At 40.7% G+C, this 12,528-nt stretch overlaps 1 protein-coding gene across 5 annotated transcripts in view; it reads right to left on the minus strand.

Annotated features, from left to right (window-relative positions):
• Window positions 1-12,528, minus strand: part of PTPN2 (protein tyrosine phosphatase non-receptor type 2) — an 87,365-nt gene that overhangs the window by 21,502 nt on the left and 53,335 nt on the right. For all 5 annotated transcript variants that reach the window (XR_008628590.1, XR_008628592.1, XR_008628591.1 and 2 more), the window contains 2 exons: window positions 5,347-5,556; window positions 3,161-3,313 (listed from right to left, as the gene is read on the minus strand). Coding sequence is in view for 1 of the 5 variants with exons in the window: in XM_055127836.1 (XP_054983811.1) it covers window positions 3,161-3,313; window positions 5,347-5,556 (363 nt within the window). In the remaining 4 variants the exon portion in view is untranslated. The remainder of the gene's footprint in view (window positions 1-3,160; window positions 3,314-5,346; window positions 5,557-12,528) is intronic.

Raw genomic sequence — 12,528 nt, forward strand, 5'->3', positions numbered from 1 at the left:
GCTAGTAATCCACTTAATTAGTTGTAGTAAACTTACTTCTAATATTTCTAACAATGTCATTCTGTATGAGCACAGTAAGAAATATATCAAAAAAGAAGTTTGGTTCTTCCTGAGGACATTCACTATATATTCCAGACCACAGTCCTCAGGCCAGGTTACTCTTCCTAACCCCATCAAGGTCCTAGTCTCGTTGTTACTTTTGGATCATGACAGCATTTGTCTATGACCATGCTCTCAACTTACAGTTGAGTATTGTGGCGCTATGGCCTGGCCCATTTCGATGTCATGGTGGCTCAGAGCTTGCCCTGGGTCCATTCTGTCCCTTGTCAGGACCCTGCTTTTGGGGTGTTAGGAGCTAAGGGCAACTGAGTCGAGAAAGCAGATGCCCAGGAGCAAATATTATTGGAGTCAATCAACTCCAAAGTTACAAAGCATAATATTAACTGTCTTCCTGTGTCCATACAGAAAGGACATTGTTTTAAGGTAAACTAAGTTCCCTGCATCAAGGTTAAAAAGGACAAACCCAATGTTATCCTACATTTCGTCATTAAAATTTACTACCATAAAATGTGTGCTCATAAATGACATTCTATTGTGAAATAGACCCTCAAAGTAGTTTCACATATAGATTGTGAAACTAAAGAACAAAACTTTGAAAAACCATCAGAGGGATAAATACTTGCAAAGGAGAACATACTTTCTCCAGTGGTCTATAAGAATAATTAGAAAATGAGGGGCTGGAGAGTGCACATAGCCGACCCAAGTTTGATCTCTGGCATTCCATACGGCCTCCTGAGCACTGTCAAGAGTAATTCCTCAGTTACAGAGTCAGAAATAAGCCCTGAGCACAGCCTGGTGTGGCCCAAACTACATATTCTCCCCTCCCCCCCAAAGCCACCAATAATATTTTTCTTTAATGCTATTTACAGATTTATTAAAAATCCCTTACTTGAACAATTTAAAATGAAACGCAATCAAGACAAAAAGTTAGCAACTGATAAATAGAGTATCTTATGACTACTTGGATATGCCTCTGAAATTTATATAATCCTTAGGCTTTTATAATTATTCAGTTGTGGCCGATAGTCTAATATATTATAAAGGGAAACATTTCCAGAATTCTGTTTGGCTAGAAATAATGGCAATCAAGGAGCTGACAAATGAATTAATATAAACAGAGTCTGTTGTGAGACTATTCTTTCGCTTCGGGGTGCGGAGATAGGAGAAGAGAGAGAAATGATATCTGCTGGAGAGACTTCTGGCTCACTCTGACAGAGAAGCGCCCCCCTTTATGTAGTATCCTGCTATACATATCTGAGGACTCGGAACAGAGAAATCATTAAGGGGGGGGAAGGAATTTACAGGAGGGACAATGAAACATCAAGGAGTATTTTGGGCTGTTGACTCTGTAATCCAAACAGTCAACAAACTCAGGAGGGGAATGCAAAACCAAGGCTCCATGGGTTACAGCCCCACACCTGGGGCGATAAGGGGATGTGAGAGAATGTCCATGAAAAAGGGAAGACTGCAGGAAGACTGCTCCTAGTGATACTAAGCGCTAAAAGGCAGCCAAAGGAAGAGATGTTAACCCTTTCAAACCAATCCGGACACACGAGTAATCTCGCCCATTTTCATGGGGCCCGTGTTCCGGTCCATGCAAGGGTCAGTCTCCATGGGCTCTGGTTGAGCCCATGTTCTGGTTGGGCACCAACATGAGTCTATTTAGTTTTTTTTAAATCTATTTGTTTACAGTGTTTACTTATGTTTAGGACTGTGATGAGAAATGGAAAATGTGACTTTCATTTCTTTTTATATAAGATGCAAAAAAATGTACCACATAAAAAGATTTTGGGCAGTCTCTCAACCTAGGTTTTGCAACCTAGATTTTGGAATAAAAGTAACTTCGTGACACTAAAACCACTAGGGCAAATACAACTTTCTATTGGAAATTTCATTCTGTTTGTTAGAATTACTCAAGTTGTTCACTTTTATAACTATGAAGTAAAACAGCTATTACACAAGCTAAATATCCTGCAATTCCACTTCATGGGGTTTTGTTTTGGGGGCCACATCTGACAATGCTCAGGGATTACTCCTGGTTATGCACTAAGGAATTACTTGTGGAGATGCTGAGGGTACCACATGGGGTGCCAGTGATTAGACCTGGTCAACAGCATGCAAGCAGGTGCCCTACCTTGCATATAATATCCTTGCATATAATACCCTAGAGTCCAATGTTCTGGTATTTTATTACTATTTATTTTTAAGATTTCACACCCAGAAGTGCTCAGGGGTTACTCCTAGCTCTACACTCAGGAATTATTCCTGCAGTGCTCAGAGGACCATATGGGGTGCTGAGGATTGAAATGGGGTCTGCCACCTGAAGGGCAAACTCCCTACCCGCTGTACTATCACTCTGGCCCCTTTCCAGAATTTTAAAATACTTAAACTCTCTTACATACAAATTTTACCTTTAATGAAATCTTGATTCTATTAGGTCTCTTTTTGCTTTTTGAGTCACACCCGGGGATGCTCAGGGGTCACTCCTGGCTCTTCACTCAGGAATTACTCCTGGCGGTGCACAGGGGACCATATGGGGTGCTGGGATTTGAACCCGGGTCAGCTGCGTGAAAGGCAAACGTCCTACTCACTGTGCTATCGCTCCAGCCCCCCCCCCCTTTTTTTGCTTTTTTTTGGAGTCACACCCGGCAATGCACAGGGGTTACTCCTGGCTCTGCACTCAGGAATTACTCCTGGCGGTGCTCAGGGGACCATATGGGATGCTGGGAATCGAACCCGGGTTGGTCTGCGGCAAGGCAAATGCCCTACCTGCTGTGCTAGCACTCCAGCCCCCCATCACCCATGTTTGAAGGAAGGGGTGGGGGCAGAGATCCTTCTGTGTGCAGACTTCACGGAGCTCTGCATCGACTGGATGTCGCTCCAGCCCCCCATTAGGTCTTTTAAGTAACAGGATTTATTACAAATCTGAGGTACATGTGAGGAAGTGAACTTACATTTTGTAACATTAAAATATCCTTTTGGATTTATAGTATTAAGTGTTTTTTGGGTTTTTTGAATAATGGACGCGAGAAGGTTAAGTTCTTAAATAAAGTGCAATTATTTGGTGCTAACTGTATTTCATTCCCTAAAAAATGTTTACCTGTATATTTGAATCTCCTTTTAAAATTTTTGCTCCTTCTATTATTGTCATATAAGAAAATCTGAGTTGATCTGGAGTCTGAATAAGTCCCATTCGGTATTTTCTCATATTCAGTAACAGTTGTTTAATGTTAATATCATTTCTTTTCTCCATCTGCAAAAAAGGTAAACATTACTCAAGCCATTTGTTGCTAGAATCCAGGAAAAGAGCAGCAATACAAGACGAGTGGTGAGAGTTTGCTACCACGTGCTGTGTTTATCCTCAAGAACAATGAAAGTTCCCACTGGAGCTATAATTCTTTCCATTCAAATCCACCCATCTTCCCTACATCTCCACTGCTTAGGTAGCAAACAGAGGGCTTCGGGGCACATGTAGCAGACTCACAATTAATTCCAAACCAATATAATTATTTTATCTGCTCATCTGAACGAAATCCTGGATTTATGACCAGTTACAGTTTAATAAAAGAACAAATCCACTAAGGTAAGTGCTCTTTTTTTCCCTGAGGTCTTGGTAGAAGTAAGTCTCTCTTTCCATCGTCTTGCCTGAGGGCAGCAGTCACTTCAAAATGGTGGAGAAGAAACACAGAGAAACTGGTGACACGGTGGACCCATTGCATAGGCCTGGAATACGGATCTGTGATTGTAACTACCAAGCCTCCCCACCCCCCAGTAAGAAAAATGGTGCTAGTTTGGCAGAATCAGTAAAAAACAATTCAGTTTTAACATTCACCATCAATAAGACAGACATGGCAAGAGTTTACTTTAATGTAACACTCCAGTTTTTGATTACAGTATACTATATGAAGGCAGAGTGGTAAAATAATATAATAAAACTGTCCCTATGCCACATAAATTCCTTAGAGTGACTAAGGAAAGATGGACATTCTAGTAAGAGAAAAGGCACAGTACTGCATTCATACTGGGGCTTGAATGGCTTGTGAAGAAACAATACAGCCTTTGGATGTAAGAGGAATAGTATTCCATATGCCAGAAGCAGTAATAACAAGTCTCACAATGGAGATGTTACTGGGTGCCCGCTTGAGCAAATCAGTGAGCAACGGGATGACAGTGATGACGGTAACAACACTAACATTCCCCCGGTGCTAAGAAAATAGGAGGGACTCATTCCAAGCGTCTAATACCTAAAACCTAATAATCCTTATAACACCCCTGTGAACGAAACAATATGAAATTAGATTCAAAGAAAACCAAGAAATGAGAAATGATGGGTTTGTCTGTAAAGGAAGGAATCAGAGATCAATTTACATCTGACAAATAAGAGTAAATGAACTTTAAAATGTGTCTGTTATGGAGAGTATCATGCTCAGTGAGAAGAGTTACAAGGATAGGGGCAGATTATAGAATGACTGCAATCATTTGTGGGATATGAAACAAAAAATCATGAAACTAACACCCAAGACCAGGAATAACAGGAGCCAGGAGTACTGGTCAATGGTTGGAAGCTGCCACAAGTGTGTGGGGGGCGAAGGGCAGTTAGGATAGAGTAGGGGCCAGTAGGACCAAATAAATTATCACTTTGGACACGAACCGAGTGTTGAAAGTAGGTAAAGGGATATACATAACAATCTTTCAGTATCTGTATTGAAAAGCATAATGCCCAAAAGGTGGTGGGAGGGCGGGGAGAAGGGGGGTGTTGGGAGGGAGACTGGGGACAGTGGTGGTGGGAAATGTACAGGAAGGAATGGGTGTTAGAACAGGATGCGACTGAATCCAATCATGAAAAACTTGGTGACTGGGTATCTCATTATGATTCAATTAAAAGAATAAGTAAAAATTATTTAAAAATGTGTCTGTTAAGGAGGTGGCCAGAAGTGCAGGGAGGGGAACCCGGGGACATTAGTGGGAGGCTGACGACTGGTGATGGGACCGGAATTAGAACACCATATGATTGAAACTATTATTAGCAGCTTTGTAAAAAAATCATGATGCCTTAAAAGAAAAAGGATCCAGAATAAAACCCTCTTAACTATCTATAGAATTATCTTGAATACATCCACAACAGTCACGAACAATAGATAAAAGGAAGGAAGGGTATATGAGGTTTTTAGGTTTTTACAAAAGAAGGCAGAAATTTAAGTTAGGACAAACATAGTTTCGAGACACTTGTATCAGAATTCACTGAACAGACGCACACAGAACTGAGATGAGCCGAGGGACACTTACCAGAACGAGACAGGTGTCCACCAGGGAAAAAGTGCCAGAGCGCCCGATGCCGGCACTGCAGTGGATCACCGCAGGCCCATGCTCAGGATTCAAGGAACCAGATTCTCTCACTTTAAACAGGAAATTGAGAAATGAAGCTGGTGATTCAGGGACTCCAAAATCTGGCCAGGTAGTGTAATGAAAGTGAGATATTGTTCTGGTTTCGCCCGTCTGAAAAGTGAAAATTAAGTGGGAGGAAGATTAGTTCTAAATTCTTTTAAAAAACGACTTCAGAAAGACTGTGTTTTGTCTACTTTTTATGGGCTTTTCGTACCATATTTTCATTTGGCTTGTGATAGCCACAAATTTGGGGAGGTTTCCATTAGAATATGTAATATGCTAATTGTTAATACTATTGTTGTGCATAATTAGATAAGAACACTAATGCATAGTAATTAGCTATTAAAAATTAATACTATTACATAACACTTATTTTGTAGGCATGTTCTAAGCTCTTTAACTCAATTCATACAACAATCCCAATTAGAAACCATTTTTCTCAGATGAGAAAACAGGCCAAAAGTTAAGTAGTATACCCAATGTCATACATGTAGAAAATAACAGAGCCTTAATTTGAAGAAGCAGTATATGGTATGGCATTCGGATTTTGAATCACTTATTTGTAATATATGCATTGCCAATATTTTCTCTACTTCATATATCATGATGAATTACTTTTTCATGTAACCATTAAATTTTTCCCTAATATTTTATTTGGGGGCTATTTTTTTTTTGGGGGGGTGAGGCACACCTGGTGGTGCTCAGGAGTTACTGCTGGCTCTGCACTCAGAAATCATTCTTGGCAGTGCTCAGAGTACCATATGGGATGCCAGGATCCAACCCAGGTCAGCTGCGTGCAAGGCAAACTCTCTACTTGCTATATCGCTCTGGTCCCAATATTTTCTGTTCTTGTTTTAGGATCACATCCAACAATGCTCAGGGATTACTCCTGACTCTGCACTCAGGAATTACTCTGGGCAATGCTAGGGGGACGCTATGGGATGCCAAGGACTGAACCCAAGTCAGCCACGTACAAGGCAAATGACCTACTGGCCACACTATCGCTCCAGCCCATCTAGCTCCAATTTTAAATATACCCTTTTTAAGAATTTGAAAGCTACTTTTTCAGACACAATTGTCTCCATTATCTATGTTAGCTTTTAGACTATACAAAGGCACAGAGGAGCAAGTCGATTAATTTAAGGAAACAATCTTTATATTTTTAATTGAAATTGCTCTTCTAATTGTGCTTTTCCCCATGGCAATAATTTCCAATCCTAAAACTGTTTATATGTCTTTGCTGATGTGCTAAAGTGGTTTACCAACATGCAAAATGTTTCCTGTCTCTTAAAGCCTGCCTGGCATCCACTAACATTTCCTGGATATTCTTGATGATTTTTTATTTCTAACTCATTATGAAAATGTTCCTTAGCTCTTGCCAATTGCTTTTTGCCCCTAAGGAGCACTTCTCTGCCTTATACTCTTGTTTCTGTAAACAAAGCAATAATCCTCTAACATGTTTTTGCACAATTTTTCAGCAGTTATTATTGTACTTTTAGGAGAAGGGAGTCACTGAAGCCATCATTTTAAAGATATTCAGTATTTTAAACTAATCAATTACAGATGATTCTCATAACACCTTGCTTTCAACACAAACTTTAAAAGCTAAATGCAGAGGAAAGGCTAATTTTCAATTAAAATTTTTTTTTTCACTTTTAGAGCAGTAGAAATTAAGACTCAGTTATATGAGTATGATACTGACAAAACACAGTACAGACATTTTGAAAAAGTGAAATTTTTTATGACTAATTTTTGTTACTATCCAGCATTCATATTTCCCAAACACAGGGGTACACTGATTCCCAACACATTAAAAGCAACGTAAGAGGTTCCTTTTCCTAATTAAAATGGTCACGATGATTACTAGTCAGTAACTTATTTTTTTAAATTCTAAATTAAGCATGTTGCATCAGACTCTCAGTAATATATACTGTATGATTTCATTTATAGGATATTCTGGGAAAGGCAAAAATTATAGGATCAGAGAAACCAGATCAGTGGTTAGTTGCCTGGATTTGGTGGTTGGGGGGTGTGACTAACTGTACAGAGGCAGCAGAGAGTGAACTGGGGGCAGGGGGAGAGATGGGTGATAAAACAATTCTTTATCTTGATTCTGAGATGAAAAGATATATAACTGAACACACTGCCAAAACTTCTGTAAAACTATACACCATAAACATCCCCTCTCACTTCATTTTCAAGTGTCAATGACGTGTACTATACTTCAAAAAGGAACCTGAAACATTACAAAAACTAACCTGTTGTTTCCTTTTACAAAGTCTCGAACAGAAAAACAATACCCACACTGGAACCAAGGACACTGGCTTGATTAGCCCAAGAGTACAGATAAGTCCTGGTTTCCTTTAAATGGGGTCTAAGATTCCAGTGGATGTTTTTGGCTTCCCCAACCCCTCACTACCCAACAACTGCCCTCCTGTGCCCATCAGCTGCCCGAGTGCTGAGCTGCACACCAAGTCCACGCTGGCCTAAACGAGGTCCAGTTCTCACCAGAGTGCCCAGGGCTGGGAAGGGCAGTGCCAGGGGCACAAAACAGAGCTGTGTTCCCAAGGCGTGGCGCGGTGCTACTGGCTGTGTGCGCGGTCAGCGTGTCACTTCCAGCTGAAAATCTGTGGCTGTTGGAGCCACTATTCACTTTCACTTGGCCTGTATGATTCTGGCTCAAGACTAGTGGTCTCAACTTTTTTTCCTTTCAAATTCAGGTCACGCTGTCTGGAATATTCAAGGCCAGTTCCCAGAAATGCTCATGACTGTAAAATACAGTCTTCCTTACTAATAGATTTTTGAAAATCAGTCATTTTCCCCCCTGTATAGAACAAAAGACTTCTCCAGAGGTCATTTTTTATTTACTACTACTCAAACAAGATTCAAGAAACACAGCCCACAAATCATATAAATCCTAAAGGACCAAATACAAAGTAGTAAAATCCTTATGCTTGCTACTTTTGTATAAAAGAAATGTTTAATGCATGACTTTCTTGTTTTCCTGTTGGGAAGGAAAAAGAAGAGAAAAAGGATTGCCAACGAATAGACTTAAACAAAAGTCAACTTCATTCCTAGTAAGCTCTACATTTAGATCTTATAATTTTTGACAAACTCTGTATTTCCAAATAGTAATACACCCCGTCCTTGGTAACCAGGTCACAAGGGGCCTTGTCTTGTGATGTCTTGCCAGTCCTCTCCATCCTTGTCTGCTGGGCCTCCTATCCTACTTTTTCCAATTCTGTGGCTGTCCCATTTCTAGCTGTTTTGCACATACAAGTCAAGTCCTTTCCAGCAAACATACATATTAAACTTAGGATACTCCTTTAAAAATGCAAATGAGGAGGCCAGAGCAATAGTGCAGCGGGTAGCGTGTTTGCTTGCACAAGGCTATCTGGGTTAGATCCTCAGCATCCCATATAGTCCCCCGAGCACTGCCAGGAGTAACTCCCGAGCACAGCTATGTGTGACCTCCCCCCCAAATGCAAATGAGATTTTGCTTTAGTAAAGAAGAGTGTCCAATTGCCTTAAAACCGACACACGTCCTACAGCACAAAACAGCAATGGGACACTGTTCTTTTTAAGGCAAAAATCTCACTTACATGTTAAAAGGAGGAATCCTAAGTTTAACGTTTCTGAGTAGGTTTAAGACAATGAGGAGTTATGGCAACTTATGTGTATGCTGTCTATTCAAATCCAAGTTAACTACTATTATGAATAAAGTAGAACTGCAAATTATTTGAAATAATTTAACAGCTCTATGACCCGGGTCAAATTATTTTTACACTTTAGACATATATGGAAGGCACCAATGTTGTATTGCTAAAATGCTTCCATAAACCAGGTTGTCATCCATAAATGGAGTTGAAAGTAGTACTTACTTTAGAGTGCTTCAGTAAAAAGAAATGAAATAATAAATGGAAAATTCCTAACACTGGTCAGCATATGGTGTATGATTGACAAATATGATGATTTCAAAAACACTTATACTAATTGCGTTTACTATAATTCCAAATAAATTCTCATCAATTGTAAACCTCTCCATATTCCCAATCTGTTCATTTAAAATTTCTTCTATACCAAGTGTACAGTATGCCAACCTCTCTACTAAATAGATTCAACATATCAAATTTGCATCCTTGCTGTCACTATTCAGCCCCATATCAATATTTTGACCGGTTGAATATATACTGCATGTTTGATACACAGCTACTGAAAATCGTGTGTGTGTGTGTGTGTGTGTGTGTGTGTGTGTGTGTGTGTGTGTGTGGCCACACCTGGCAATGCTCACACCTGGCTCTGCACTTTGGAATTAATCCTGGAGGTCCTTGGGGGAATAATGGGATGCCTGGGATCGAACCTGGGTCAGCGGCATGCACAGCTAGTGCCCTACTAGCTGTACTATCTCTCAGACCCCTAAATATCATTTTGAAAGATGAAGGAAACTCACCAGATCGTAAGTGAGGAACAGTTAAGCATAGGGCCTGTTCCTATTTGAGTAACATTAAATCTTTTGTTTTGTTTTGTTTTGTTTTGTTTTCTTTTTAAAGGTTTTGGGTCACAACAGCAATGCTCAGTGGTCACTCCTGACTCTGCATGGAGGTATTACTCCTGGCAGTGCCTTGAAGACCATATAAGACATTAGGGATCAAAATCAGGGTAAGTACCTGCAAGACAAGCACCTTAGCTGCTGTACTACCTCTCCAGTCCAAGAAACATTACATTTTTTAACAAGAACAAACCCTGATTGTCTGAAGGAGATGAACATACACAAGGAGGCAGAGATTAAGCTGGGGAACTTTCAGATTTCTGCACTGTCACAGAGGATTTTTAGAGTATGGTGGGAGGGTTATGTCTGGGTTTTAACAACAACCACTCAGGTATACTATGCTTAATACTGGCACTTGGTGAATGACAGAAAGGAGCACAAGGGTAGTGAAAACCCTCAATGGGTTAAACATATATTCACGTACAAGCACTGAATGGGCCAGTAAAATGCTAACATTTATTTACTTTTCTTTTTGGTTTTTGGGTCACACCTGGCGATGCACAGGGGTTATTCCTGGCTCATGTACTCAGGAATTACTCCTGGCGGTGCTCGGGGGACCATATGGGTTGCTGGGAATCGAACCCGGGTTGGCCGCATACAAGGCAAACGCCCTACCCGCTGTGCTATCATTCCAGCCCCAAAATGCTAACATTTAGATTATGCAAATAACCATAAAAAGACCATGGGGCTGGAGAGAGAGTAAGGGGGGAACAGGAGTAAGGAACCTGCCTTGCATGCACCTGACCCTGGTTTAATCCCCATTCTCCCTGACTACAGATCTAGGGGTAAATAAAACCAAACCAAAAGCAAACCAAGCAAAAAGATCAAGGCAGTTAGGAATAATGTGTCACAGATGGACTTAATACCTAAGCAAGAACTGGGTCACAGGTGGTATTGAAGGATGTGTGGAATATAAATAGGCAGGGACAAGAAGAGGCCACTCCGTGTGGGATCTATTGCTTAAACTAGTTTGAATCAAATCCCAGTTGAGATCATCATACGCAGGCACTCATCCTATTTTGGGCAAATCTATAGGGTTGGAGAAATAGAAGGCAGCATTACAAGCGTATTCCTGGAACTTTATAAACAAAATGCTGGCGAAAAATATTATGGAAAATTGTCAAGGGCAACTAAGAAGAAAAACTGAAAGTTAAATAAGTACTCTATAAGCACTTATACTTAAACAAAATGGCAACTCACAACTATTTCTAACTAAAGCCATAAAGTCGCTTTTTTTCTGTATTTATTAAAAAAATTGATTCCTTCTTGTTCTTTTTTTTTTTTTTTGCTTTTTTGGGGGGAAGGGGAAATCACACCTGGCAATGTCAGGGGTTACTCCTGGCTCTAAACACTCAAGAATTACTACTGGCGGTACCCAGGGGACCATATGGGACGCCAGGGATCAAACCCAGGTCAGCAGTGTCCAAGGAAAATGCTCTACCTGCTGTGCTATTACTCTGCATCCCCCTCCCCCACAGGGTCACTTTGAAAGCAGATAAAAATCTCTTCAATTAGGGGCAAAAGTTTAAACTCTTGGCTCTAAGCAAGATATTGGAAAGAACAGCTGTTATGTAGCTTTATTACCTCATTAGACTACGAGTTTCAACAGAAACAGAGTTTAGAGAAAGCTTTGACCCTAGATCTGTCAACAGAAAACACTAGAGGTCTTCAGAAGGAACCTGGTTCTCTGCAGTTCAAAAATCTCAACAAATTTGCAAATAAATTTGGCTACCATGCTCCTGGTCCATAACATACATGGACAATGACAGAGGAATGGCTAACAAAGTTGGAGTAACACACACACAATGGAATACTATGCAGCCATAATAATGAAGTAATGTAGTTGACCGCAACTTGGATGTAACCTGAGTACCATGACAAGCCAAGTCAGTGACAGAAGGACAAAGAGCAGATGATTTTGCTCATCTGTGGTTGTGCTCACTTCAACAGCACATACCAAAGAAACATGAAAAGAAAATGGAAGGTATCAAATGATCACAAACCCCCGACCTTGGATTACAGAATGAGAATGCCAAATACGGTGAGAGTGGGTGGCTAGGGAAATAAGGCAGGCTAGAAATGATTTACAGACTTTGGTGGAGGGGCGTGGGCACTTGGTGGTGCCAAGATAACTGTGTATACATAAAAAAACTGTGTGCTAGTAATGCTGTAACTGTGTGGATTGAGCTATAAGAATTACACTCAAGGGGCTGGAGCAATAGCACAGCCGGTAGGGCATTTGCCTTGCATGCGGCCGACCTGGGTTCGATTCCCAGCATCCCATATGGTCCCCTGAGCACCGCCAGGAGTAATTCCTGAGTGCAGAGACAGGAGTAACACCTGTGCATTGCCGGGTGTGACCCAAAAAGCAAAAAAAAAAAAAAAAACCACTCAAAAAAGAAAAAAGTCTGCTAAGGGAGTAGCGTAGAATAGGATCTTGGAACATAAGCAGAGGGTCACTGGCACTCACTGGTGGTGGGTGTGGTGCTGGACCATGCCTGAAACTCTATTATAACAGTGCGTAAACCATGGTA

The sequence above is a fragment of the Sorex araneus genome, chromosome 2 (genome assembly GCF_027595985.1).
Source record: "Sorex araneus isolate mSorAra2 chromosome 2, mSorAra2.pri, whole genome shotgun sequence".
Lineage (NCBI taxonomy): Eukaryota > Metazoa > Chordata > Mammalia > Eulipotyphla > Soricidae > Sorex > Sorex araneus.